Below are 26,348 nucleotides of genomic sequence, written 5' to 3' on the forward strand. Positions count from 1 at the left end.
GGTTGACTTCTAAGGTGAGAAAGATTCACGGACAATACAGAGAATGTGACTGTAAATCTTTACCTTAAAATGCAAGTTTATACAACCACCTACTCCCAAGATCCCTTTGTCCATTTATTCAACTTGTTCCAGCCTCTCACACACACATCACTGTGCATTTGTTTGCACTCTGTACAGAAGCCACTGAAGTGTGGAGCAAATAAAAGCAGCACAGTTCAACCTGCGTTTACACCAGCTGTCCTCTTAAATTTACTAACTACTCAAAGATTAATAGATGTATGTTAATCTACTTGATTTATATGGAACTCTTCTCTTTGTAGTTCAATGATAGACAAAAGACAACCAAGTACAATTTTTTTTTTAATAAAGATAAAATTACAAAAAAGGTAAAATCAGATCAGGAAAGGCAAATTACTTTAATAGATCAGTTTAGACATTTAACATAATAACTCACATCCATTTTTAAATACTATTACATAAAGCATGGTGAAGAAAGGAATTTCTGCCTCATAATTAGAAAATTCACAATACAACTTGCCAAAAACCAGAACAAAGCCGTTTGAAAATAAATACGGTCCATGCCAAATAGTACAAAATGAAATCAGCAGTCTCTCGATACGAAAACTTTTCTTCTTTTAGGTATTCTCCAACTCTAATATTATGTTCTGCAACTGATGCGAGGCTATCTTTTATTCAAGGATTGCTGAGCTGTTCTGATTTTGCTCTGTTCAAAGGCAAAAATAAACTGTTAAGTTGTTTCATTTTTTTGATTAACTATTCTAAAATATACAATTTGGATTTACTATTGTCACACATGTAAAATGTGTGATAATGAGAGTGATTTAAAATGATCTGTATAGAAATCAGTATTTATATAATACATGAGATTATAAAATGCTCTTCAAAGAGGCAATATATTCAGTATTAACTAACTAAGGTTTACCCTTTGGTGTCTGTCTTTTCACCACTGCTGTCCTTGGATTTATCCTCCTCCTTAACATCTAAAAATAAAAATAACATAAGGTTTACAATATACAGAAAGATGCAAGAGGGGAAAAAAAGACTTCAGAAGAAAGAAGTAGGACTGAGTTATTTTGTTAAATATACTCCTAGCCCATAGAACACAGGTTTCGAAAAAAACATATTCATTGTCACATATTCATTGTGACTCATCTGTCCAAGGGAGTGATCTGGGCACAATGCTGAGTGATTCAAACTACCTCAGGGCAAGTCTCTCTAGACTGGCCATAAAAATGATACACAGTAAGGAGACCTGGGTTTCCTCCAAGCTCTATGTGATAGTCTTGTAGCCCTAAGACACAGCCTATTTTTGGAATAGTCCTTCGAGTATACTACCCCCAAAACACCATCCAGATTCTCCTTCAGACAGGAGCAGAAGTTTCTCTGTTGTGGAGTCTCCATCCCTAGAGATATTCAAAATCCAACTGGGCAAGGTCCTAGGCAACCTGCTCTAGTTGACCCTGCTTGAGTAGGGGGGTTGGACTAGATGACCTCCAGAGGTGCCTTCTAACCTCAACTATTCTGGGATTCTGTGAGACCTAGTTGGCTCCCCTCATTAAAACAAACAGGAATAAACTCTTTACATCTAATGTATCTAAAGCACTCAAGAACAAACAAGGAGACCTATCGTATTTGACAATATAGACGTAGTCATTGATTTAAATTCCCTCTAAGAACTCTTTTTTAACCCGGTTTTCATTTGAGCTATACAAAGCCTTGACTAAGATTTCAAACCTAGGAAGAAGTAAGGTTTGTCTGGCATAATCCTCATCCTTGGCTGAAAATACTGTTTCGGTTTGAATAGTTATATCTTGAACTGATAAAGTAGATAGTTTAAATACAATGGGAAAAGATAAATTATCTCAACAGTCAGCTAACTGTTAACGTAGAATGCAGCTCTTGACAGAGCTGAAATTTGCAATCCTAAATGTAGGATGAAATCATACCAAAGTCCTACCTGCTTTTTTGTCCTCTATCTCTTTCTTGTCTTCTTCTATTCTGGCTTTCTTTGCTCCTTTCTTATGATCTGCAACATTTCGTCGTCCACCTTCCCCTTCATCTTCAGAATCGGAAAACTCTTCATCGCAGGCTATGCGCTTATCAGATGCTCGAACTAGGATTCAAAGTTATGAAATTAACTGAACATACAGGCCAGAAGAAAGTCAACTACAATAGGTCTAACAAAAAAGAACTACCATATTAATAACCAGTAATGATGTACTATAATCATTCAATGCTGATGAACTAAATAATGGATAAAAACAGTCTTCAGCACCTTTCAAAATACTCTGGGACTCTCCAGAATTATTTCAGAAAGTAACTTTATGGAGACCCAGAAAAAAAGAAAAATTGTAACATGTACCAAATTAATTTCAAATAAGGGAAACTAAGTCATAGGAGGAAAAAAAGTTATGGTTTCAACCATTCAGAAAATGCACAAATCATCAAGAAGTTACTCCAATTACTGTCATAAAAAGATCACTCCAATTACTGTCATAAAAGGTTAAATGAAGCAGGAAGCTCTTAGCTGTAGCTGAAGAATAACTGATTATCTATATAAAGGTAACGGTAAAGTAAATTAAGGCTAGTGTTAAAAGTACACAGAACCTCTCATGCACGAGAGACGTACCTTTACATTAGTCATAAGCAAATAAAATATTTTATTTTTGAAAAAAGTATCTCAATTTACATCATTATCTCATTTTACATCAGTAGGAACTTAGCTGTTAATTTTGGATCTTCAAAAAAAAGTGAAGTCTCATATTTCTTTAGTTACAGTTCATCTGAGACTTCTGGAATAGACCCATTTTGTAAGATGTAAAAACACCTCCTTTCAGTACTTCTTTGGACTCTTTTTACATGCTCAGATTTGGGCACAAATGCTACCTTAAAAACTGCAACATGGCAGACCAGCAGCAAAACCAGGAGCCAAAATGTTCTCTGTCTATATTTCTCTACTAGGATTGGGTTCTGAATAATTGCATTAAAAAAAATTACTTTGGACACATTCTATTATAAATAAAGATATTGCTTACTAGAAATGCGTTTGTCTGGATCTTCTCCATCCTCGTCTCCACTATCTTCATGAACAGCATCTTCAGGAATGGCCTGCATCTGGACACCAGGTGCATGAGGTAACATGCGCAAATTTTCAAATAAGCGTTGCCTGCAAGTAACAGATGAGAGAAGTTATCCCTATACAGAAGTAGCATTTCCTTTGATTTTGTATTTCATTTTGAGAACTCTGGATTCAAAGTTAACCTGCTTTGGCTTTAATTTGCAGTTTCACTTTTCTAAATAAATGTTTAAGCAAGCTGAGTCCTTCTTAAAAAAGGAAACAAAAAACCAAAAACATGACCTCGTTTCTTTATTACAGGCTGGACAAGACAAGCAGTAAATCCACATGTTCAAGCTCACTTTAAAGAGAACTCTCTTTTATATAACAGAATCTAGCACCAAAAGACCATAATCAGCAATACAATGCATTGTATCAAAAGTCAGTCTGTGACAAAGCAATAACCTCAAGGCCATCAGAATCACAAGCAGCTTTTCAAAAATGTAAAATACTTACTGAACACACTCACACAGAACAAAAGTAATTCCTGCCATTTGGGTCTTAACCCAGCAGTATCTCACAATAACAATTTAGAATCCCAGGAAATATTTCTAATTTTACAAGTGATACAAACGTACATTTCTACAGATTAACATAAAAAGTTCTTCCAGGAACAGAAATAAAACCCAGCTTTGTTGTAACTACCCAAGGAGCTCTAAAATCACCAAGATTCTACCTTTAAAGATGATTTAGAGTCTTTACCAGTACAAATGTATCTAAAAATAAAATATAAAAGCTGCCCTCCTATTCCCCGAGCAGAGCATTCTACAACTTTTTCTCCTGACAGGCTGTGACAAATTCATAAAGCAGTCTTTTACACTGTTTTTGGGTAGTTTTCATCAGAAACAGAATCAGGCTCAATATAGGTCACAATAAAGAGGCTTTTACAAAATACAGGACCAAACACCACTAATCACAGTCTATAAAACAAAATCCTGGCTTAAAATGCCCAAATGTAGATCACATCATAACTAAGTACAACAGCTTTATGACAGAGAAAAACAATTCCAAGTTTTGAAGGCAGCTTACCTAAGCATATCTTCTTACAAGAAAGGACTTCAGTTGACAATAAACAGAAAGCTTTCCACCCCTAACAGATCATTAGTATCCACAGTGCGCTTTAATATTATTTTCCTTTTTTAACGTATATTTCATTCAACTTCAAGCTTTAGTTCTCCACTGGGTCAGTACATGCTGTCCACTTAAGCTGAACCAAGTGACAGTATTACCTTGTTTATAATAGACTAGAATATCAATTTGGATGACAAACTAGCCTCTAATGAAAGACAGACACTTAAAACATGAAGACTTCCACATTGTGTGCAGCACTGAATCAGGGTCAAAAGTGATCAGTCTGGATAAGATTCTTCGGTTGGCTGTTTTGGAGAGAACAGAGATAAATTCTCTCCTGTCTAAGCAACCAGATGCAACAGACCCCCATGCTCCAAAGCACCATATGCAGGAACAGGAAGGTCACTGGATGTCTCCAGGGACTCAAAACTAACATTCCAGTGAGGTTCAAGTAGAGCGAAAAGTGTGGCAGGATGTAGCAGCATTTGTAATACTTAGCTTACTCCTCTTCTGCACAATTTGAAAAAATATATGGCAACTGGGGCTTTTTGGAATCCTTATAGTCTCTGCCTCTGCTCAAATCACATGACCAAACAAAACTGTTTTGCCAGTCCAGGGAGCCCCCTAAAGCTAAATCTCTGGGAAAGCAAGCAACTAACTGAAGAAGGAGTCTCAGAAATGACAGGTCATTGCTTTTCCTGTGGGTGCTACTACAAGGATGTGAGATTATATCTTTGTCAATAGAAAACAAGCAGTCCATGCCCAGGGATATGCTAAAGAAAAGTAAGTTTTGCAGCCTACTCATATCAAAAAAGCTCAACAATACTCTGTGGGAGTCAGATGCAGCAATCTGGCAAATGATCAGCTGGAGCACTATATTACTACAGAGAAATATTACAGAATTGTATCAATAAAGAGGTTTGTTTTTTTGCCTTGCACATTAAAAATTAAAACCTCTTCATTTGACTGTGATTTATATATTCATGCTGTGAACACAAATCACAATCTATAGGCCAACCACTTCAAATATTATTAATATTTAACTGCTCTTGTGAGTTTTGCAATCTCAGAGTTTTGCAGGTCACTGCAGTGCTGGCAAACTTCTACAACCAGTTTCACATCTTTCTTCAGCTATTTTTGGTAACCAAAAGAACTTCCATGCACTGTTAACAGACTGTTACAAACTCAGGATGGTTCACTGTGCTCCTTTTAAATCCAGCATAAGGATGAACAACAGGAAAGCAGAGTACTGCAGGCTAGCCCATTATCTTTCACAGACCTGGTTACACATATGCAATACCCCTCCTTTGAAGTAAGATATGAGCTTATAATTGAGTCTTCATGGTCTGAAGAGAAATAAATGGAATGTGTTTTACTTCAGAAGTGGCACAGGCCAACAACAACAACAAAAGAGAAACACAAACAACCCTCCCCCCCTCACCCCTCTACAGCTTAGCAATGAGAAATGTCTCGTTGAGCCACAATAACTCAATAGCTTGTACATATACCACTATCTTTTCACAGTTTTGGATGCCCAAGCTCACATGTGACTTCTTATTTTTACAGCTGACAAAGAATGATAATCTCGGTTTATGTTTAGATGAGGGAGCTGAGAATTAGAAATCCTAATAATCAAAACACACCAGTCTCTTTCCTGACAGGATAAGCCTTCTACAGAATTAGAACAGGAAACCAAGTAAAACAGACAGCTCTTTTTATGTTGGAAAAAAAAGAATAAAAAAAAAGTTGTCTCAAATGTTCATATTTATATTATTTCATAAGCATATCCTTATGGGGCATGCATGCTGTTGTAGGGGCAGACATGTTTAAAAGTCTGTCTTTTGAGAGAAGGAAGTGATCTCTTTTCTGTACTTATTTTTAGTGCTCAATTGAAAGAGCAAAGCATGTAAACAAAACTCTGCAGAAATGTCATCCACATGACCTGCTTGTTAGATAAGACAGTGATTACTTACTTGATCTTCTCCATATATTCTGGTGTATTCTGGTTAGTCATATTTGATGGACTAATATGAAGTTTGAAGTCTGGTCCAAAATACTCAAAGTAGTCATTGTATGGCAACTCTAAAACCAAAGCACAAAAGAGAATTCTGTGACCCAAAAGAGATTTTAAACATTTTGTATACATCAGTATTTATGATAGAACTTTAATTAGAGAACTATCAAAGCATTCAGCCACCCAAAATATCCAGTTAGGCAATAATGCTTAAATATTTATTGAACTGTTTAGTGTTTTTCTCTAAATTATTCAATAGGTGAATTTAAATTTGTTGGCAAAATACAAAGAACAAAAGAAAATTCTTCTAAAACCATATAAGAATACATGCTAGAACACCACAAGTAACAAATTTGGTAAAATTCCTAAAAATGCTCTTTCGGGGAGGGGGGAAGGGGGGGGGGGAAATCAATTGATGATTCCTCATAGATGCTTTCAAAGTTAGTCCAGTCTGAAAAGTTTAAATCAGACATTCAGAATATCCTCTTAGTAAAACACGTATGTTTCACTAGGTTGAAGATAACAGCTAGGTCAATACTCATGTTAACACATTACACAGCACTTCAGGGAAGGGTTCTCCTCCACCGCCCACCATCTTCTTGTTTTTGCATTTTCACAGATAAAAGACCCCTGACGGCAACATCCAGTCCCCCAGTCCCCAAGATAAAGCCTTATACCAGGAAGTTGGTGGCAGTTTATATACAACTTGACCATATCTTTGCAGATAAGGTAACAAAAAAAACCAAACAAACAAAAAAAAAAACCCCAGAACCCTTAAGAATTAAAAGGCACTGAAACCCACTTCTTACTGAACCCTTTGCCTTGTTTCTTTAGTCATGATTATTACGGAAAAGGAGATTTAGTTAGGTGAATATAAAGAAGGTAAAAAGATTGATTTGCTATCACAACATTTAGAAAAGCACTGTTCTTTCTCAGAACAGATTAAAGGATACACAGACCCACACAGTTGAGAGCAATATAAAAAAGACATACTTCATATATACTGGTTGAAGGGGACATTCTAATGGGAAAAAAGTCTCAAGATAAGGAACTACTACCGTCTCTTCAAATGCTTTGGCTGACAAAGAAAATATATTATGAAGTAGGATGTAAAACATGCTTCTTGAAAGGTAGTGTCCAAATATTCCGTTGTCACCGACAAGCAGAATTCCACTGCATTCAGACAGCAACAATATGTATCCACTAAGAGATACATGAAAAGCAAAAGGTTGTTATCAGTTGCAGTCCAAGATGAAAACCGCCAATGACTGATGCAGCAAACCACTCCAAATACCAGTTTTATAGCAAAGCATTCCAAAAATACAGCCAGAAGCACATCTGGCCAGAAATAAAGGAGTACAGAATCTTGAGGGATCTTCCTCAGAGAAATCACTTCGCTATTCAAATATTTCAAAGAATTTTACTATTACTTTTTTGGCATTAAGCTTTTAGGAGAGACTGCATAGCCAAAATTGAAAAGAATGGAAGAGCTGAAATCAGTATACTTTCAGGTCAAAGATAGTAAAATATAACTATTTCTTCATGCTATGTGAAATGGACACTTGCATACTCACTCATTTCTTATGATTATCAAAGCCTGTGGTACCTGACTTACACAGGTCGGCTCCATGATTTTAAGTAACAAGCAAAACACAGTATATATTCCACAGTATCGACAGTATTCATATTAAAATCAGTTACGAACAACATTTTGTAAGTTTTACGTGTTTTGAATTTTACAAGAAGCGTTCCAGTCATTTAAAACTTTTACTAAGGCTTAAATTGAAAATATTTGCTACCAGTTGACTTAAATCCTCCCAGGACTATTTCTTAATAAATTAATTTGAGGATTAGTATTTACCATTAGGAATTTCACAGTCTAAGGCAACAGCAGTTTCATATGTCCAACATCGAGCAACATTACGAATAGTATAACCTCCTCCTCCTAACATCAGCAATGGCAAGTTAAAAGTCTTGACAACTTCCACACATTTAGCATGACCTGTCAAAAACAAAGAGATTTGACAACATATGTAAAACATGTAAGAGGAAAATGTGATTTCTATATAATGAAATATTTTATCAGTCATATACAGTCATACTTAAATCAAGGGAGAATTCAATGAATTCAAGCAAAACATAACAATTTCCCCCTCAAAGTTACAGACAAAGTGCAAATATATTTTTTCTGCTTACCTTTAACAGTAAGATTAAAGCATCCCAGTCTGTCACCAGATAATGAATCTGCTCCACACTGTAATACCACAGCACTAGGCTGGTACATCTCCATTACTTTGGATATAATCTATAATCAACATAAAATAGCAAGTCATTAATTCAGCCACAAAATAAAACCAGTATCTTTCCAGAGAGGAAAAAAATAAATAAAAACACTCACTGGTTTGAATATCTGTCCATATGATTCATCATCTATACCATCCCTCATTGGAAAATTTACAGCATAATATTTGCCTTTTCCAGCACCAATGTCCTGTAAGCAAAGATGACAAATGCATTATTACAAATGTAGACATACATAACAATATCATGGAAAAGAGTCTATAAATTCTGTTGAGCTATTCTGCATCATTATTCATGTCCATGAGGTGAAAGGATAGAAAGTACCTTACTTAATTCCCATTCTCCAATAAAATCATTTTGAAGTTTAATTGTATACCAACACTAAATCTGCAGAAAGTACATTTGATTTTTGAATTCAAAGATTTAAGACAAAACACAATTGACCAGTTTAGCCCAAAAAGTAGGTGAGTAAAAACAAGCAGAAACTGATAAGAGCAAGGTGAGATGCATGTTTTTGATACTAGATTTATGAGGGTCTTTAAAACCATTCTCCCCTCCAAATACTGAATGAAGGACTGGTTGCAGCAAGAGGGAGTGAAGAAACAATCAAACAGAGGCCACTTTTAGATGCCCTTAGAGAAACTGAGACTTAAAACAGAAAACTGAACTTGCAGATTATTCTCAGTTCCATCAGGTGACAAGGCAGGAACCGTAGCAGTCTATCTTACTTGCTTTCCTGGACAACATGTGCATTAGAAGAAATACATTCTTGGCAAAAAATGGACTGAATTAACCCTGACTCCTTCCACTTCTGTTTTGATGCCACACCTTCCCACTTCCTCCCTTTGGCTCATCACCAAGTGAGAAAAAAAAACGATCCAGTTCACAATGTAGTTGTCTGCCACTAATAAAGGAGCAGTGGGGAAGACTCAATCCATTCAGGTTGGCTTTAACCTATTATCAAATGGCAGCTGTGCAGAAAGGACACTTCAGGCCCAACATCCTTGAAAAAGTGCAAGTTCCCAGCAGGATGACCCAGCAATACGAATACTAAACTTCTTGCACTAGCTATTGAAATAGCTGCAGACTTCCCCCCGCCCTTTTATTTTTTTCTTTTCTTTTTTTTTTTTTTTTTTAAAAACCAAAGTCTCTTCATCAGTGAATGCCACAGTAACTTATCACTTCCAGCAACCATCTTTTTTTTCTTTCCTTTCCTTTCTTTTTCTTTGGGGGGGTGGGGGGGGGGGGAAGAGATGGGGGGGGGGGCACGAGAGGGGGGGGGAAAGGGAAGCAGGGTGGAGTGCCCCAATGCAGTATGAACACAGTATTAAAAGGCTGACATTTCTCTCTTCCAGCAAAGTGTTAATATTTTATAGGAGAGTAGAATTAGCGACACTGAAGACCCCCGCTAAACTCTCATCTCTGTCTGATTTGGAGCACGACAATAATCCAGAATCTCCCACCCTCCCAAACTGAACTATTTGTGCTTTCAGGCACTGGTTATTCTGAGGTGACAGCAGGTTTTGCATTTGGAAAACAAGGCACTACACCCACCTCAACCTGAAACATAACAAAGCCAAGTGTCCATACAATCTTCCATTAAACAGAATACTTGGTCTTCAGCTAGAGCTACTCAGTGCACGCTTTTTGTGACCGATATTTGTATCGGTTCTAAACACTAAAGGAACAGTACAGCATCCTGGCAGTTGCCAGTTCTTCAAAGGTCACAGAACCTAGGTCTCTGTATCTAGCACTAGAGTCTCAACTGACCTATGTATGACTCATAAATATGACAAGATCAGTGCTGTCATTGTCTGAGATGCATAGAAAGTCAAGTAACTAAGGATACTGGAAGTGTGCAGACTGCACAATACATTCAGTAGAAAGTGAACAAACGCAGCTGAACTAGACAAACTCCCTGGAAGTCAGATAAGCTGATGGAGGTGTAACCATAAAATTACCAACCAATAAATGATTTATTCCTGCATCAAGCAAGTATGATCATAATCTGAACAGCAAACTAGACCAACTACATAAAGAGTTACAGAAAGAAGCTTGAGTGGAGCCCACTGACAAAGATTTGACTGTTAAGACTGATGTACATAACTAGGGAGGGCAGACAAAGTTGAACAGAATAAGCAGCATGACACTGGACTCCAGCATGAACACCAGCTCTTTCTAGAGCATTAGTTCTCCTTTAGTTCAGTTAGCTTTGTAAGCTCTGGATGTAAGAGAAAGGCAACGTTCTCTTTCTGTAGAAATGCAATAGTCACAATAAAACCTGCTGAAGTCTGTATGCAGACAATGTTCATTTCAAAATACTAGCTAGCAGCAAACAGAGCAGCATGGACTAAATGCTACCATGTCTGAGGTACTGTTTGTCACTGACATTATGCTTAAAAAAAAAATCCCAACAACACAATATTCTTCTATTTATTTCAACTGTGTATCTTTAAATTTCTTTGTCCTGGGTGTGGTGAGGTGAAGAGTCCATAAACTTCTCTGTCAACGGGAAGTGCTGTTTCTAAAAAGCCAAGATATCTAACTTAAAAAAAAAAAAATCTGGCCAAATTCAACAACAACTGCTTGTCATTATAAACATCCTGGTTTAAGCTGTTGGTTTTTGCTTGAAACAACAGCACCACCTTGTGGCCAGTAAAGTTAAATCACTCACATATAAAAACAACCCCAAATCCAATTTCTACCTAAATCAATTTAGAAAGGAAATTAACAAAATCTAGCAAACGTAATAACATTCAGCTCCAATAACCAAACTGAAATAAACACTTAGCACCCCACTGATTTAGAGCTCAACTTTCATTTACTGCAGTATCCTCTGGGTATCACAAGCACACATTTCTGTGGAAATTGGTAGAAATGAATATCTGTACCTCTTAAATCAATTTAAAGATAGCTGGAAAACAGTGAATTCCTTCCCAACACAACATTTCTGTAGGTCTTTTTAGAAGTGTTTAATAGCTTTTCAAAAGAATTAACTAATTGTAACGTACAAAGTTGCTAACGTGATCAGGGGAGTGGCTTATCTTGGGAGTGCCTGTGATCAAAGGGGTTACATGTCAGAGTTTGAAGCTAAGAACATATTAATCTTAACACTTGAAATACTCTCTAAAGTTGTGAAGTGGGACAATTTCCTGTTCTAATGGACTAAAATCTAACATGAGGAATGACTAACTTAAAATAAACATGAAGAGCCAGGAGATTGGTTTCTGTTCCCAGCTTTTCCAGAGATTCTATGACATCTTGAATGGTAATTCTTCATAGCCCATTGTTCCCTGCCTCATCTTATCTACACGGTTTAGTGCATAATTATCTGGGGGGCACACTGACATCCTTCACGAGGGAGCATCGTGAAAATGCAAGCCATTAACATGACAATTTAGGAAATATTCCAAGAAGAGGCCAACTGTATTACCAGGGAAATATAACACAATAAATTCAAGTTGTAAGTGAATCTTTGTGACCACTAAATCTCTAGCATATAAAGTTATTCCAAGATTTGAAATAAATCATATCATCTCCAAACAGCTACTTTTCACCATACGTACAAAGTTGCTATACTATATGATAAAAGTTCCTGTGTTTCATCTTCCTAGAGAAGTTTCCAAAATCCAAGTGAACTCAATTAATTATGTATTTGAACTAAACTTTCAGATAATCTACCCAGAAGGCAGGGGGTTAATTAAACTCATGTAGAAGTGAATAATTTACTTCTAAGTTTTTCCTAAGGTTTCTCAATAAACCTACCACTCCAGATTAACACATAGTTTTCTGAAAATTTATTGAGATATATTATTACTGGATATAACTATTGTAACAAGTACTAAAACAACATCTGCAAGGAAGAGAATAAGAGGGAATCTATTACCTAATGAAATTTCACATTTAACCTTACCCTAAGGTCCCCTGTGCCTGGAAAATATTCACCGTACTTATGGAATGATACTGTCATGACACGATCCGTGGTATAAAATGCTTCTTCAACACCGTCACCATGATGGATATCAATATCAATATATAACACTCTTTGGTGATACCTAAAAAGAAAATCACATAAGAGAAATCACCATTATCATCTATGTTCCTAATACACTGACACCTAACAAGAAGAAAAGTTAACAGAAAGAAGCTAAATCTCAGATTACAATCACTTTGATAATTTTGGTTAAAATTCCCATATTCTCTTAGAATTCTCAGTATAGTTTGGATAATGGAGAAAAGTTTAGCATCAAAATCAAGTAATTTAAATACTCAATGTATTCAATACTTAACCCAGTTCTCTCACCAATTAGTAGTTATACCTTGTTTTTCTGTTCACATTACTTTCTTTTCTTCACATCTGCTGCATTCAGCCCTTTCACAGGGCATTTCTTTCTGCCTCCTCAATAATTACTGAGGCATTCTACACCAAAATGCCTCTTACAACGCACGCTTCTCAAGAATTTTTCAAATATCACAGTGCCAGTAGCATACATAACCCATCTTCCATAAGTCCACAAAGAATTACCGCTTTAATACCTAACTTTCCAACAACTTTCCCTCTTTATCTCTGCAACCTGTAAAGATAACATATTCTTATTTCCAAGTGTATCACATTTTCTAATAGCAGGAAATTACTACGCTACTGCTTAGTACTTTAAGTACTACAACTTTCAGATAGTTTTCCTTTGAGAGGTATCAAAAAAGTAGTTGTCTGAAACTCCAGAGAACAGGGAAAAGTAGTATCTCTTAGATCCTATACTGTTAGGCAAAGAATGAAGTCACATTTTCATCATATTGTTACATAACACTGTAGAATATGAAATCTGAGCAGCCATAAATTTCAGACACTCAATGAGACAGTTTCCAACAGTTACATAATCTGGAGCTATTTGCAACTTTCCCTCCTTCACCTACATGCAGCTCACAAAATTCAAGACTGCATCACACAAAACCATATTGTTTTGGTTAGATTGCAGAGACATACCCTGAAAATACTGAGATTAAATGAGATGTTTCAATACTGTCATATCCGTGTCCTTAGCAACTTTCTCTATCTTTAAACAAATCACTTCCAAATTAGAGATGCTTTCTCCTCTCACCAGCAAAGACTGAGGTATTTCATTCAAAAGCAATCAAAAACTTAGAATATTTTTTATAAAAACAGCTAGATGTATGTGTTATTAGAAGGTATATAATCCCCTTAAACAGTATAAGTAGTATTCATGATTTCAAATTTTACTGATGTAGTACTGCTTGAAGTTGATTCTACTTTTTCATTACTTCTTCCCTCATCATTTTTTACTCTGCAGGCACAACAGCACATCTTATTTTGTTATAAGGTATGTTATTCATATAACAATCCAGGGAAGCTCAATGTATCATCTTCCCTAAATATTCCTATCTTTTGAGCCACTGTTACTAAACCAAAGAGGAAGCAAACTGGCTTACTGAGACAAACAATGTGTGTACAGTTGTGAGCAGTGATATTATCCTTAATTGTGAAAGTGGGAGTATATGAAGTTTGCATATAACACACATATTTTTAAATGTTTACTTCATAGAGCACATTCTAATGTTTAGCCAATCTCACACTGACATTCCACTAGGACAGGTGTCCTTGAAAAAGCTTCGATTTCACCTTGCAGTACACATAAAGCTTAAGAACATAACGACTGTCCTCAGGGGTCAAACCAGTGATCCATCTAACCCAGAATTCTGTCCCCATTGGTAGCAACATGAGATGCTGTTTACAGAAAGCATGCAAGCCTATCTACCTTCTCAAGTTTTTTACTCCTGTGCTTCCCTACCTTCTACAATTACTGCATCAGCAGTTTGAAAGGGTGCATCTCTGCTTTTTCCTTTTAATATCTATTTATGGCCCTCTTGTCCATGATTATATCTAATCTCTTTTTTGAGCCTGCTGTTGCTGCCTGCCTCCCTCAGCGTCCTGTAGTAGCAAGATGCAGAAGTACACTGCCCTCTATATAAAGACATACTAAAAGAAAAAAAAAAAAAAGAAGAAAAAAAGTTTCAAACCTATCTCCTTAGTTATCTTTCCAGCTTGCCTGTATTTTAGCTTAGGCTTCTTCCTAATGCCAAACTTGGCAGAGTACATGTGTTATTAACTGGCACTCTACAAGGTAAGCATGGGCTATGAAAACTCTGAAGTATTACAATCCATATCTTCAAACATTTAAATACTCAAGTTTGACACTTTCTATAATTTTTATCTTGTTCCCTTATAAACTTACTTCAGTAACTCAAGGATAGCAAGCACAATATCATTGACATAACAGAAACCAGATGCCTCTGATTTCTTGGCATGATGAAGTCCTCCAGCCCAATTAACAGCCATGTCAGTCTGTTGTCTGTTTAATTTTACCGCCCCAGCTGTAAAAAAGACGAACACACACAAATTGAGAGAAAATGCAGTTAGAAACCTCTGAAAGTCTTTAAATTTGTAACAGGAAGTGGTGTCTTACATTCTAAATGATTAAAACTGCCACTCGATCAAAGAGCTGATCTCATACAAGTTCCAAGATACACATTGCTGAGTACCGGATATTGGTAAGTAACTGATGAGCTTCATTTTTCTTTTAAAAAGAATCTCAATATTTGCTTCACTTTTAAATACCACTATCAAAGTTTTAAGTTGCTGACATAAACATAATAAAGCTACAAAATATCTGGCAGACAACCTATACTTACCAACAGAGCCTCCGGTTGACAGCTGACAAAACTCAAACAGGCCATCAAATACAGGACAATCTTCTCCAACATTAACTGAGAAAGAAAAGTATGACTTCTCAAAAACACTATACCAATAGTATTATTATACACATGGATAACTCCTACCGATGTATAACTTTTTTGGTATTTTCACTACTTTTTTCTTTTTTGTCAGGCTAAATTTTAAACACCAAAGCTAACGTAAACATGTCTACACTCCTAATAACAAAACTCGATTGCTGGTGAAAACTTTATCATCTACAAAGACCTCAAAGTATACATATGTATTTTTAAAGTTTCCACAGGAAACTTTATTTCCTTATTAACACAGAGTTAACTAGATCATTTTCAAGTTTCAGGAGAAGTGCTGACTAACATAGGTTGTGTTAAATGCACAACTGCTTGGAAAAATAATTTGTTGAGAATAAGGCATCACAAAGAAGATAGAATAGTGCATTTTAAATATATATATTAGCTGTTAAACTATATTCCTAATGGCACTTTGAAACCATTCCTAAAATTAAAAAAAGAAATTAATGGAAAAGGTGAGTAGTGAATAATGTACTGTCTTGTTCCTATCTCTCTCCAACAGAAATGAGTAAATTCCATTTCTCAACTTGAACACATTTTCACATACTGACATTTCCATTTTTTAAAAAGGCTCTTTTTCAGAAAGATTTTTCATTGGAAAAGATTTCTAAGATACTTTTGCGAACAGCTCACAACTGAAGTTGTATCTGGTGCATTAAGCCTTGAGCAAGTATTATTTCGCCTCCAACATACACCCTCTGAAAGGCAGATGAAAAATCCTTCTATAAGCCTAAAGAGTATTTCTGCCAATACGGCTGCTTTTAATGGAAAAGCTCACACGTTAGTGTAGCTAAACGAAAGCACAAGTAACACTTGCTACAGTATTTCTCTAATCCAACATCATCATTACTCCACTGTTGATACCTTTACACTGCTGAATATTTAACCAATGTTAACCACCAAAGCACATACACAAATGTAGATTTAGTCTAACATGGACACTTACATCTCTGCATCTGCTTGCTGTACTCAGACATGTTGTCAGGCCTTATTGATCGGAGAAATTTGATGTATTCATCACTATGGTACTTGGTCATTTCTTCAGCAGTAGCTTTGTGGGGTCGCTGATAACAAGAGCAAGTTATAAAAATAATCAGAGTGCTGCTGCAAAAACAGCTAACAGTTGCCTAAAACAGATTCAGAAATTAAAAGAAATCTAATCCGCTTCAAAGAGGGAAAAATAAAACCACTACTAGTGCTGTTTTGCATACAGCAAGGGCTACTCTTTTTAGTATAAAACAGGCTAAATTCTTTGTGCAGTTCTCGTAAGTTTTTCTCCCCACTCCCTCTTATCATAAATATATTGGTTTAAAGTCTCTATTAGGGCTCTACCTCACTTCAAGATACGGACAACAATCTGTAGCTCTCATCAGTTAAAAAAAAAATTGCTTCGCTTTTAAGTAAGAGAGCTTTGTAAAAATATTTAATTCTGAATGGATAAAAGTAGGGGAAGGAAAAAGCAGAGGCTGTATTTCTTAATCCTATGCAAATATTTCCCATTTCTGCCCACATTTCTCCACTTATATGTGTGAGAATAGTTGAAGCTTTTAAAAATGACATAGAATGTTTCAGTGGACATTCTACTGTTTATACTCACATAAATTTCCATTTTTCTGTACAAGCCATAATTTAGCAGCAAGTTGTGAGTCATTCGGATCCTATGAGGTTTCATTGGATGCCCTTGTCCATAGTAATAGTTTCCAATATCACCTGTAAACATTATACGAATGAATAGCTACTCATATTATGAAACAGCTTTTCATCACTATTTCAAAGAATCATCCCCAGAAGCCTAGTAAGTAGGTACAAGGATTCCAGAAAGAGCTAATGGACTACTGTCCACCTCAAAAAGGCCACAAGGAAAAGCAAGCTGCCCATAAAAAAGGCTGTACATCAGAAGCAGGGGGGAGTGGAGGGGAGGCCAAAGGTAAGACCTCTAAGTCACAAGCAGAGAGCAGTGGGGAAGCAAAGATGCCTACAAGAAGAAGAATGAAGAAAATGGCATGCCAGAACCAAAGGATACAATAACAGAAAATAAAACTAGAATGAAGTGGGGAGCAGAAACTAGTGATGACATGGCTGTTCCATTATACCACAACAGAGGCTGTAGTAAAATCTGCTGTTTTGTAAGAAATGATTTTAAGAAAATGCCATCCTCAGTCTGCCCTTAACTACTAATCCTAGCAGTTACACTCCTTAAGTGTAACTTAAGTGTACAGACACTTAAGTCTGTAAGTCTTCAGATCCATTGCTGTAACCACTTGCACAAACATTCCTTAGCTCTGCTGTTAGGGATCCACATTAGTTTACAGAGCCTTGTAATCCAGCTTATTGCACACAATTGTGACAAATTTGACACTGATTTTCAAGAAAAGAAGAATGACTACTATCTTGGGGCTACTGATTTTTTTCCCCAACTCAGGCACTGTTAGAAGGCACCTGCCTCTACTTGGACCACTGACATTCCCAAAACACAAAATCATTTTAAATCAAACGAGCAGTTCACACGTTTCTGGAAATATGAAGAAGCCTAAGAAGTATTCTCAGCTGTCAATTGGTTTCTGTTTGAGAATTCCAAGATTCATCTGCTGTTGTTGCTCTTTTCTATTTGATCAACTTTCCTGGTAGGATTAATGAACTTTGGTTTCCTGAAAAGTTTTACTTTTGTTTCATTTGTGTTATTACAACGTTGTATTATCTTGCAAATTTTGGTAGTCAAAGGTAAGGAGCAATGCTGCAGAACAGCTTCACTTTCACCTCTGCAAATAAGCTCTAGCTCAGGAAGAAGGAAGGAACAAGCCAGGCTGCTGTAGCACCATCGACTACCAAAAAAAGCAAGCAGCATTACAGTGGGATTAGACATCTCAGAGCATTCCAAAATCTAAATTTTCATCTTTGAAGTGACAGGGAGAATAAGGACATTTGGGAAAGCAGATATAACCTAACATGATAAGAAATGAAGATATCTAAAAAAAAATTAAGTGTTCAACATCTAGCTCTTAGCTAGCCCATCACAACCGGGGGGTGAGGGAAAATCAAGTTTTAGCATTGTTTTATTACATTAAGATCCTTGGAGAACCTGGACCTTCTCCTAACTTAGTCATTTAAATGGAAGTTTAGCACTTCATGTCAGTTATCAAGGCCTGGAGTCTTACAGATATTTATTTCAATACCGATCAGTGCAGCATTTTTGTCACATCCAGGCTAAGAGCAAAAAGATCAAGAGAGTATAATCCCCACCACCACCACCTCTCAGCACAATGTTTTCCAAACATTTTATAAAACAGTAACTTCTACACTTGGCGTTTAAAAAGAACTTTCATAATCCTTTGCAAAAAAAAAAAAAAAAAAAAAAGACTGGGAGATGGAAATCAACCACTTAGTAGCCCTTCTTTCTGTTATGAAGTTACTATTAAGGCCCAGATTCACAAGAGCTCAAGCTAATGACAGCTTAAAACTTTGAATTTTTGAAGACAAGTAATTCCGCTGTAGTGCCTTTCAACCACGTAATGCCTCTGAGGTGCCTTCATTCATCAAAAACACATTTTTGATGTTTAGGCTCAACACCACCACGACCAAAAGTCTATATATTTCTCATATTTATTTAAAAAAAACCCACATCATTTCAGTATTAACCACTACACCACATATAGTCACTATCACTGATGTGATACTCAAATGTTGAATAAAAAAACCCCAGAAAATTCAAAATGATTTTCTGTCTTGATAAAACAGAAAGATTTATTTGCCCTTGGGGGGGGGGGGGGGAACACCTCTTAACAGGCTTCTCAAGTATATTTGCAACATTTCCTTTAAGAGCATCAATTAAAACAGATTCAAAATACAGCAAAAAAATAAAAATCCTTTACATTATACCACAGACTGCAGAGTGCCTAATTGCAACACTAAGTTGATACTAAAATAAAACAAAAAAAAAATCATCAATAGATTTAACATATTGTTTAACTTCCATAATTTCTACCAGAAAGGAGAACTTTTAAAAGAATAGGCAGTTTGGTTAAATCAATGGAAGCTTATTTATCAGACAACATCTGTGGGTGAATGGCTGGCAGGAGCATATTGATCCTTCCCTATTAGAAGTCAACTGTAATGACCAACAACGGATACCGATATACATTTTAGTAACAGGCAATGCCACTTGCATCTTTCAGGTCTTAGTATCACAAGCAAACAAAAGGTTTTGTCATTAGTTTCAAAATGTTCAAACTTGTGGACAAATAGCCCATTAAGTTTCAAGGGACTGCTGTGATGCATGTGTGGAGGGGCAGAAGGGGAAAGGCATGCCAGAAGTTCCTGCTCCTTCATTAGCCCCTTGATTTCCAGCCAATGTCACATCACAAGGGGGACCCATCTCGGAGACATCATCCTGCAACAAAAGTAGAGGTGTGCTCAGGAGTCTCTCCTTCTCCTTCACCCTGGGAGGGAGAAGGTGCCCTTCCTGGTACAACCACTTCTTCCTTCACTGATCCTGAACCTGCACACCTCTTCTTCATGTATTTAACATTAATTACAGACTTACGTCAGTACTTTGGGAAAAAAAAGCAAAGTGGATCTAGAGCCTGCACTTGCATATATGTATGCATGCATGTATGTATGTATGGAAGGGTGTGAAAGAACACTTCCCCACTGCCGGAGTGGAGCTAAAAAAACTCCGCAGTCATTGACAAGATTAACTCCAGCTAGACTGTGTGAATGTATGAGAAATGGATACAGCAGGGCCAAGTGAGCAAGTATTACAGTTATCATGAGAGCACTGACAATTTTGGTATCAAGTACCAGGGTAAAATCAAGAGTGTTATGAGCATACCTCATATCACTCACCAGTGTGAGTGCACATAGGAAGTACAAAAGAAAAGAATGCAACTGAAACTGGAAGAAGAGGGAACAAATGCAAAAAGTAGTACATGCAAAAAGCAGGCAAACCTATTAATCTTTCACAGCAGGATTTCAAAGACCAAAGTTTACTATTTTATACCAGCAAAAATATCAGCTAAGTGGTTCCCATTAAGAAGTAACAGCATATTCCCCGACAAGTTGGGAAACCTTAACTAAAACAAGACAAAGCAAGTGTCCGTTCAATTCTTGAGCTAATTTACTGCCCTGCACTGATCACAATGCATTGTAAAACATTGTATCGGCAAATAACAAGTTAATGTGACTTGCCATTCTGGTTGTGGATACTGTCATGTACAGATTCAAGTACATTAAAAAAATAATAATAGATACTTCTCAACTGTAAATTCTATTCAGGACAGCTACTCTCCTAAACTCTCTAGGAAGTTATCTATTATTAGTAAGTATTATTATTATATATTACACTATATATATATATATTAGCTTATATGTGCCTATATATGTATATATATATAAGCCAGTATCAAGAAAAATAAATTCACACAATTAATTTCCTGAAGATAAGCGCTAGGCATTCGCTTCTCTTTTAGCAAATTCAGCAAGGTCTGTGGATGTTTAATATCCGAAAACACAGAAAATTAGAAGGTGGTATATGTTTGAAGAAACTTCAGCTACATGTTTTACAGACATAAAACAGACTAACAAAAGCAGCTTTGTCCCTGAAAAGCATATCAGGGTCTCTCTCTTCATTAAGATTTATACAGAAATGAAAACATCTTTACATCAACTGATTACAAAACGAGTCTTGTACTTGTAGGGTTTGAACAAAGATATGTTATATGACATTAAGTATCATTTTTATTTTGTAACTTTCATACAGATAAAGTAAACTGCATGTATGTAACTGTAGAAACTTAACAACTAGAATGGAAACCACATTAAAAAAGAAAAACTTAATAGTGGTACTTACATTTGGACTGACCTCTGCAATACTAATGGATGAATTCATTTAAAGCATTCAGTCTAGAAAAAGGTCATCAATGCCTGATCAGTTCACCAAAAAGCTATCTAAATAGGCCTCATTCTACTGCATAGGCCTCCAAGGGCTTGGGGCGGGGGGGGGGGGGGGGGGGGGCGCACTGCTTGATTTTTAAAATTAAGCAGACTATTGAAGACTAGTAAAGTTCTGACTAGTGTTAATCCTAAGAAGGAGGTTAACACCACTACAGTGTTTGGAAGTCACTGCACAAAGCATTAACAAATTTCTATGAAATACTCTTCAGTTATAAAGTTTACATCTGCAAATAAACTGAACTTACACCAGAAGTACTTAAAGAGTGCCTGAATACAGTAGTGCGCTACCCTATTAATACAGATTTAGTCTCCTCTTTATGGGTGGAACCAACCACATTCTGAAGCAGATCTCTGGAAATTTTTATGAAGGTAGAACCTTTCGAACACCCACATTAAATTATGGAAGACACAAGTAATCTAAACAATACTGCTTAGTGCATTGACATTGAATATACTCATTAACTGTAACCATGCTAGTTACTGCACAATTCTATAAAACTGTGCTTTGTTGTACAGAAATGTAGACTTGGAAAGAACTTTGGGATCCTGTCCTCATAACTACATGTAACTGTACAACAGATGCCTATTTTGGAAGGGTCCACAAAACTATCCAAGTCACATACTGGGAGACCACAGGAACCAAACTGAAGACACATGGTAGGAGGCTAAAATAAAAGCTACAACATCCTGCCATATCTAGCACAGTTCTTTGCAGTGTGAGCAACACCCATTACTAAGCTATGACCATACATGTTGAGATGACCAGAACATTTATTCAAAAGCTTTTAGATGAGAACTAAAATATCTTAATTTGTGTGTTTTTAGTTCTTCCCATAGCATATTGGCTCAAATTTAGATAAAATTCCTGACCTGCAAGTGATCACCAAGAAATTCTGCAAACTGGATGTGGCTGACCAGTCTATTACAAACTATAAAAAGTGAAATTAAGCTCCTTCTACCATAAGTTTATTGATTCTGGGTACAAAGTAAAGGCTATTAAAACTACTAATAATCAGCAAAAGCTAATTGCAGTACACACTGAGAAGACCTGATAAGTAACAAGACAATTTGAAAAAGTAATTTTAGATGACAACCATACTGAGTTACCACAAAAAGCATGTAAGGCAATTTATTGCATCTCAAATTATACATATATATACTTTCAATACTTTTCAGTACTTTTTGGTGAATGCTTTTGATAAAATGGTGAAAGTCTGCACAAATGGACAGCTATGAGAAAAAAAAGTGGTCATTTATTTCAGTTATGACATCCTTAGATATACACCACCACATGAATTGCATATTTGTTGCATCTATGTACTTTTAGTTTGGGGTTATTTAAGGCTTTAAACATTCCCCCCACTTTGATTCAAGATTTTGCCGGTAAAGCATACTACAAAATACTCAGGATTATCAAATGCAAAATACTCAGAATTATCAAATGAACCACAAATTAGCGTTAGAAACATTTATCAGATGTATTAAGTCTAAATTTCTTTCTAGTAACTGTTATTTCCAAGGGAACAGTTTAGAAAGAAGCATAAAGTAACTACTGGCTTTGGCAGGAAAAAAAAAAAGCATCAGAAACATTCCAATGCTGTTAATTTCTCTGTTACATAGAAAACATTTTCTAATTTCTCTTACTACAGATATTCCTTTCTCTAGCTTATTAGTAACTGCTTTTATTGTAGTCTACATATTCAAGCAAGATATTAATTACAACTCCTTAGAAGTCACCACCATCCTGACACCTCAAAACTTCTCCCTTCCCCAGTTTCTCCCCCCTCTTCACTGGTATAGTTTTATGGCTGTTTAGGGACTCAGTTGATAGAGGCTGACACTAGCGCTGAGTACCAAAATCAAGGGATCATAGCAAAACTGGAGATGCAGATATCTAGTAAACTATAATTACCTGACATTAAAAAAACGCATATTAATAAAAAACAAACATGCAATCATTTGCAGGGAGAAACTTCCAAACTATCAGTGCGATGTTCATTTCAACAACACAAAAAGCAAGCCCTCTTCCCTGGGAGAGGCAAGATTCTAGCTTCACCAAAATTCTCCCTAACTGGGGCCTCCTTTCCCCTTTAGGCTGAACAAAGAACGAGAGCTAGCAACAAAGAGAAGGGGGCGGCAACCACCACTCTGCCTCCTTTAGCGTAGTAAAAAAAAAAAAAAAAAAAAAAAAAGGCCCCACAAGATCTGCCATTTCTGAATAGCAGCATATTTGCTACAGCAGCAGACACTTTTGATATCCTGCTTGGTTTAACCATTCTTCTCCACTTCCCAAACGGTGAAAACACATCACAAGCAAAACAGTCTCAACCTCCGTTTCCTGACTACTGTACAGACACTAGGCTCAGACACCAATTTAAAGGATTCTCGTATCAGGAAGAAATTTTAAGAATGAAATTTGTACCTAATCCGGCCAATAAGTTTGCCCTGTCAATACAAAAAAAAATAAAATAAAATAAAACCCACAACCAAGTCGAGGAACCAAAAAAAAAAAAAAGTTCTCTCTGCTGTGGCCAGAAAGAACCACAAGCAAGTTGCTGCAAATATCAGCAACTGAAGTGTGAGCTTTATGCACTTAGACGTGACTGACGAGGCAAATCACAAGTCACTGGGTTCCCACCTGGCAAGTGCGCAAACTTAGCAGGCCTACAAGCAACTCAAATGTCCCTATTATTAAACACCCACGCACGCGACTCTGGCGTTTTGCTAGAACAGAGGTTCATGAAAGCTAAATTTCCACTGAGATGCATGTCCGGGGGAACGGGAGGGAAATACGACCGTCCCGCCCCCCCCCCCCCCCCGACAGAAAACCTCTGTTTAACCTAGACGAAAGGCCTCAGCTGCAGGAATCACCAAGTACCGAACCTGTACATGGTCTAGGCTTTTTGCAGGGGAGGAGCCAGACGGGGCAGCAACTCCAACGCCTTTACGGTTAGTGGATGAAGGGGAGTGTCCCAGTTATTTTTTTTTTTTGGGGGGGGGGGGGTAACAATAAACACAGCATTCCCTGCCAGGCCCCCGGCTCTACCACAAGCCGGGCAGCCTCCCAAGCAGCACCCCGTGCGGCTCCGGCCCCTTCTCGCCGCGCCACGGCGGCCCCGCAGGTGGATGGCGGCGGGGCCCGGCCGGCGCTGCGCGCCGCGGCGCCCGCGGGGCAGCTCGGCCGAGGAGGGGGCGCGCGCCATGGCGGCCGGTGGGGGGGGGGGGGGGGCCGCCTCCGGCGGCGGTTGGAAGGGCTTCCCCGCCGCCCCCCGCACACACTCCCGCGCCAGCCGCGCTCACCGTCATAGTAGTAGCAGACTTTCTTCTTGCCGCCGCCCTGACTGTACGCCATGGGGCCGCCGAGCCGGGGGAAGGGGGAGGGCGCGGGAGGTCGAGGCGAGCGCGGAGCCGGCGAGGGCGGAGGGAGGGGGTGGGCGGAGGGAGGGGGCGGGCGAAGGCGGGCGCGGGAGAGCAGGAACTCGTGACGCCGGGCCACGGGCAGCGCGAGCGGACCCGACCATCAACAGCGGGCGGGAGGGGGGCGGGCGGCAGCAACGGGGACGCTCCTAATCCGCAGGCGCTAGGGGACGGAAGGAGAAAAGTAGGCGGAGAGGGCGGGCGCGAGTGAGCGCGAGCTCTCCTCTACTCGTCCCTGCGGCTGCCGCTCAGCTACGTATGCCGCAGCGGAGTAGCCGCCAGCGGGGAGTCCTAACAAGCGGAACTCTTGGAGGCGGTGCCTGGCACGCCCACTCCTACGCCCGCCCCGCGCAGTGGTACGGTCCGCCGGCGCGAGGGAGCCGGGCGTTCCGCTCTCCCTCCGCCCCTCAGAGGAGCGCAGAGCGCAGAGCGCATGCGCATGATCCCCCCCCCCCCCCCCACCTCAGCGCCGGCGGCGCCCCGTATCACATGGCGGCCGCAGAGAGAGCCGGGCGAGGAACCTCGCTACACCCCGCGGGGAGCCCGGAAAAGAGCGGGCTGCTCTCCTCCTCGCCTCGGGAATAGGTCACTCCAGCTCCCCTCTGCCCGCGCCACCAGGGATCGCCCTCCCCTCCCCGCGGCGGCCGTTACGGGCCGCGCTCCCGGCCCTTCTGCCCTGAAGAGGAGCATCGCGCATGTACAAATACTCTGTGTTTTGGGTTCCTCCCCCCGGCCCCATCACCTTCTTCACTTCCTGCCCTGTTCTCCAGCTGAAGGCAGTGCTGGCGCTCCAGCTCTAGCCTTTTACTTTTTTTTTTTTTTTTTTTTTTTTTTTTAAGTAAGTAAAGTAACTACTGAAAAAACACCTTTTTACCCTTCCGGAAGGGCTCAGCACACGCCCTCCTTCACACACACCACAGCACACAAGACAACAGGTGGGTCTGTTCTCAGCTGCAGCTAGGAGTGCTCCTGGGAGCGTGCGCCGTATCGACATTGTTGTTCCTCAGTAAAACAAGCATCTCTATTCTAGAAGGGGTTCAAAGCATGCTTTACCATGCACACAGCAATTACTTTTTCCAAAATGAAAGCATGCTACAAGATCAAAGTAGTTGTGGTTTTATATATAGGACTTGACATCTGGATCAAGTTTCAGTTTGAGACCTATCAGCAATTTTCTCTGCCTTGAGTTTAATTACAGACCCAGGAGGAAGAAATACATAGTTAAGCTGGTCACATTTAGGCTTAGCCAGTAACTACAGCATTTTTGTATTTGCATCAGTTCAAGGGTTCACCGTTCTTAGAATTTGAGGTCAGATGTACCCAAGCCCAAGGGTGTCTGTTCAGTCACTGACAGTCAGTAACAGAAGATACTTCAGCCAACAGAAAATCTCATATCCTAGCTTTAGGGACTTGCACTCATTTTAGAAACCTTGACCAAGGTTCCTTGATTTATTAAAGATTCTAGGAGTACCTTTAAACCCTGATTCACATGCACCTTTATGTCAGATTATATACAGGCCTACCCTTTATCAGTGTCACTCACGAAAACCAGTACAGGCCCAAACAGAAGTTAGACCTCTGCTCCCAGAATTAGGTTATTTTCTCCCCTAGAGATATCTAGCACAAAGTTAGGTCCCCTTG

At 38.4% G+C, this 26,348-nt stretch overlaps 1 protein-coding gene and 1 long non-coding RNA gene across 3 annotated transcripts in view; one reads left to right on the forward strand and one right to left on the reverse strand.

The window, feature by feature from the left end:
• Window positions 1-347: 347 nt before the first annotated feature.
• Window positions 348-24,753, reverse strand: HDAC2 (histone deacetylase 2). The gene is made up of 14 exons (XM_064508898.1): window positions 24,591-24,753; window positions 16,939-17,051; window positions 16,288-16,405; window positions 15,231-15,305; window positions 14,774-14,912; window positions 12,436-12,577; window positions 8,620-8,712; window positions 8,418-8,526; window positions 8,083-8,223; window positions 6,181-6,289; window positions 3,057-3,187; window positions 1,979-2,134; window positions 944-1,001; window positions 348-724 (listed from the first exon to the last, which is right to left on the reverse strand). The coding sequence occupies exons 1-14, from the start codon at window positions 24,640-24,642 to the stop codon at window positions 694-696; spliced, it is 1,467 nt and encodes a 488-aa protein (XP_064364968.1). The 5' UTR covers window positions 24,643-24,753; the 3' UTR covers window positions 348-693.
• The window catches only part of LOC112997463 (uncharacterized), an 82,666-nt gene continuing 80,433 nt past the window's right edge, over window positions 24,116-26,348 (forward strand). For both annotated transcript variants that reach the window (XR_010388338.1, XR_010388337.1), the window contains exon 1: window positions 24,116-24,239. This is a non-coding gene — a long non-coding RNA (uncharacterized LOC112997463). The remainder of the gene's footprint in view (window positions 24,240-26,348) is intronic.

The sequence above is a fragment of the Dromaius novaehollandiae genome, chromosome 3 (genome assembly GCF_036370855.1).
Source record: "Dromaius novaehollandiae isolate bDroNov1 chromosome 3, bDroNov1.hap1, whole genome shotgun sequence".
Lineage (NCBI taxonomy): Eukaryota > Metazoa > Chordata > Aves > Casuariiformes > Dromaiidae > Dromaius > Dromaius novaehollandiae.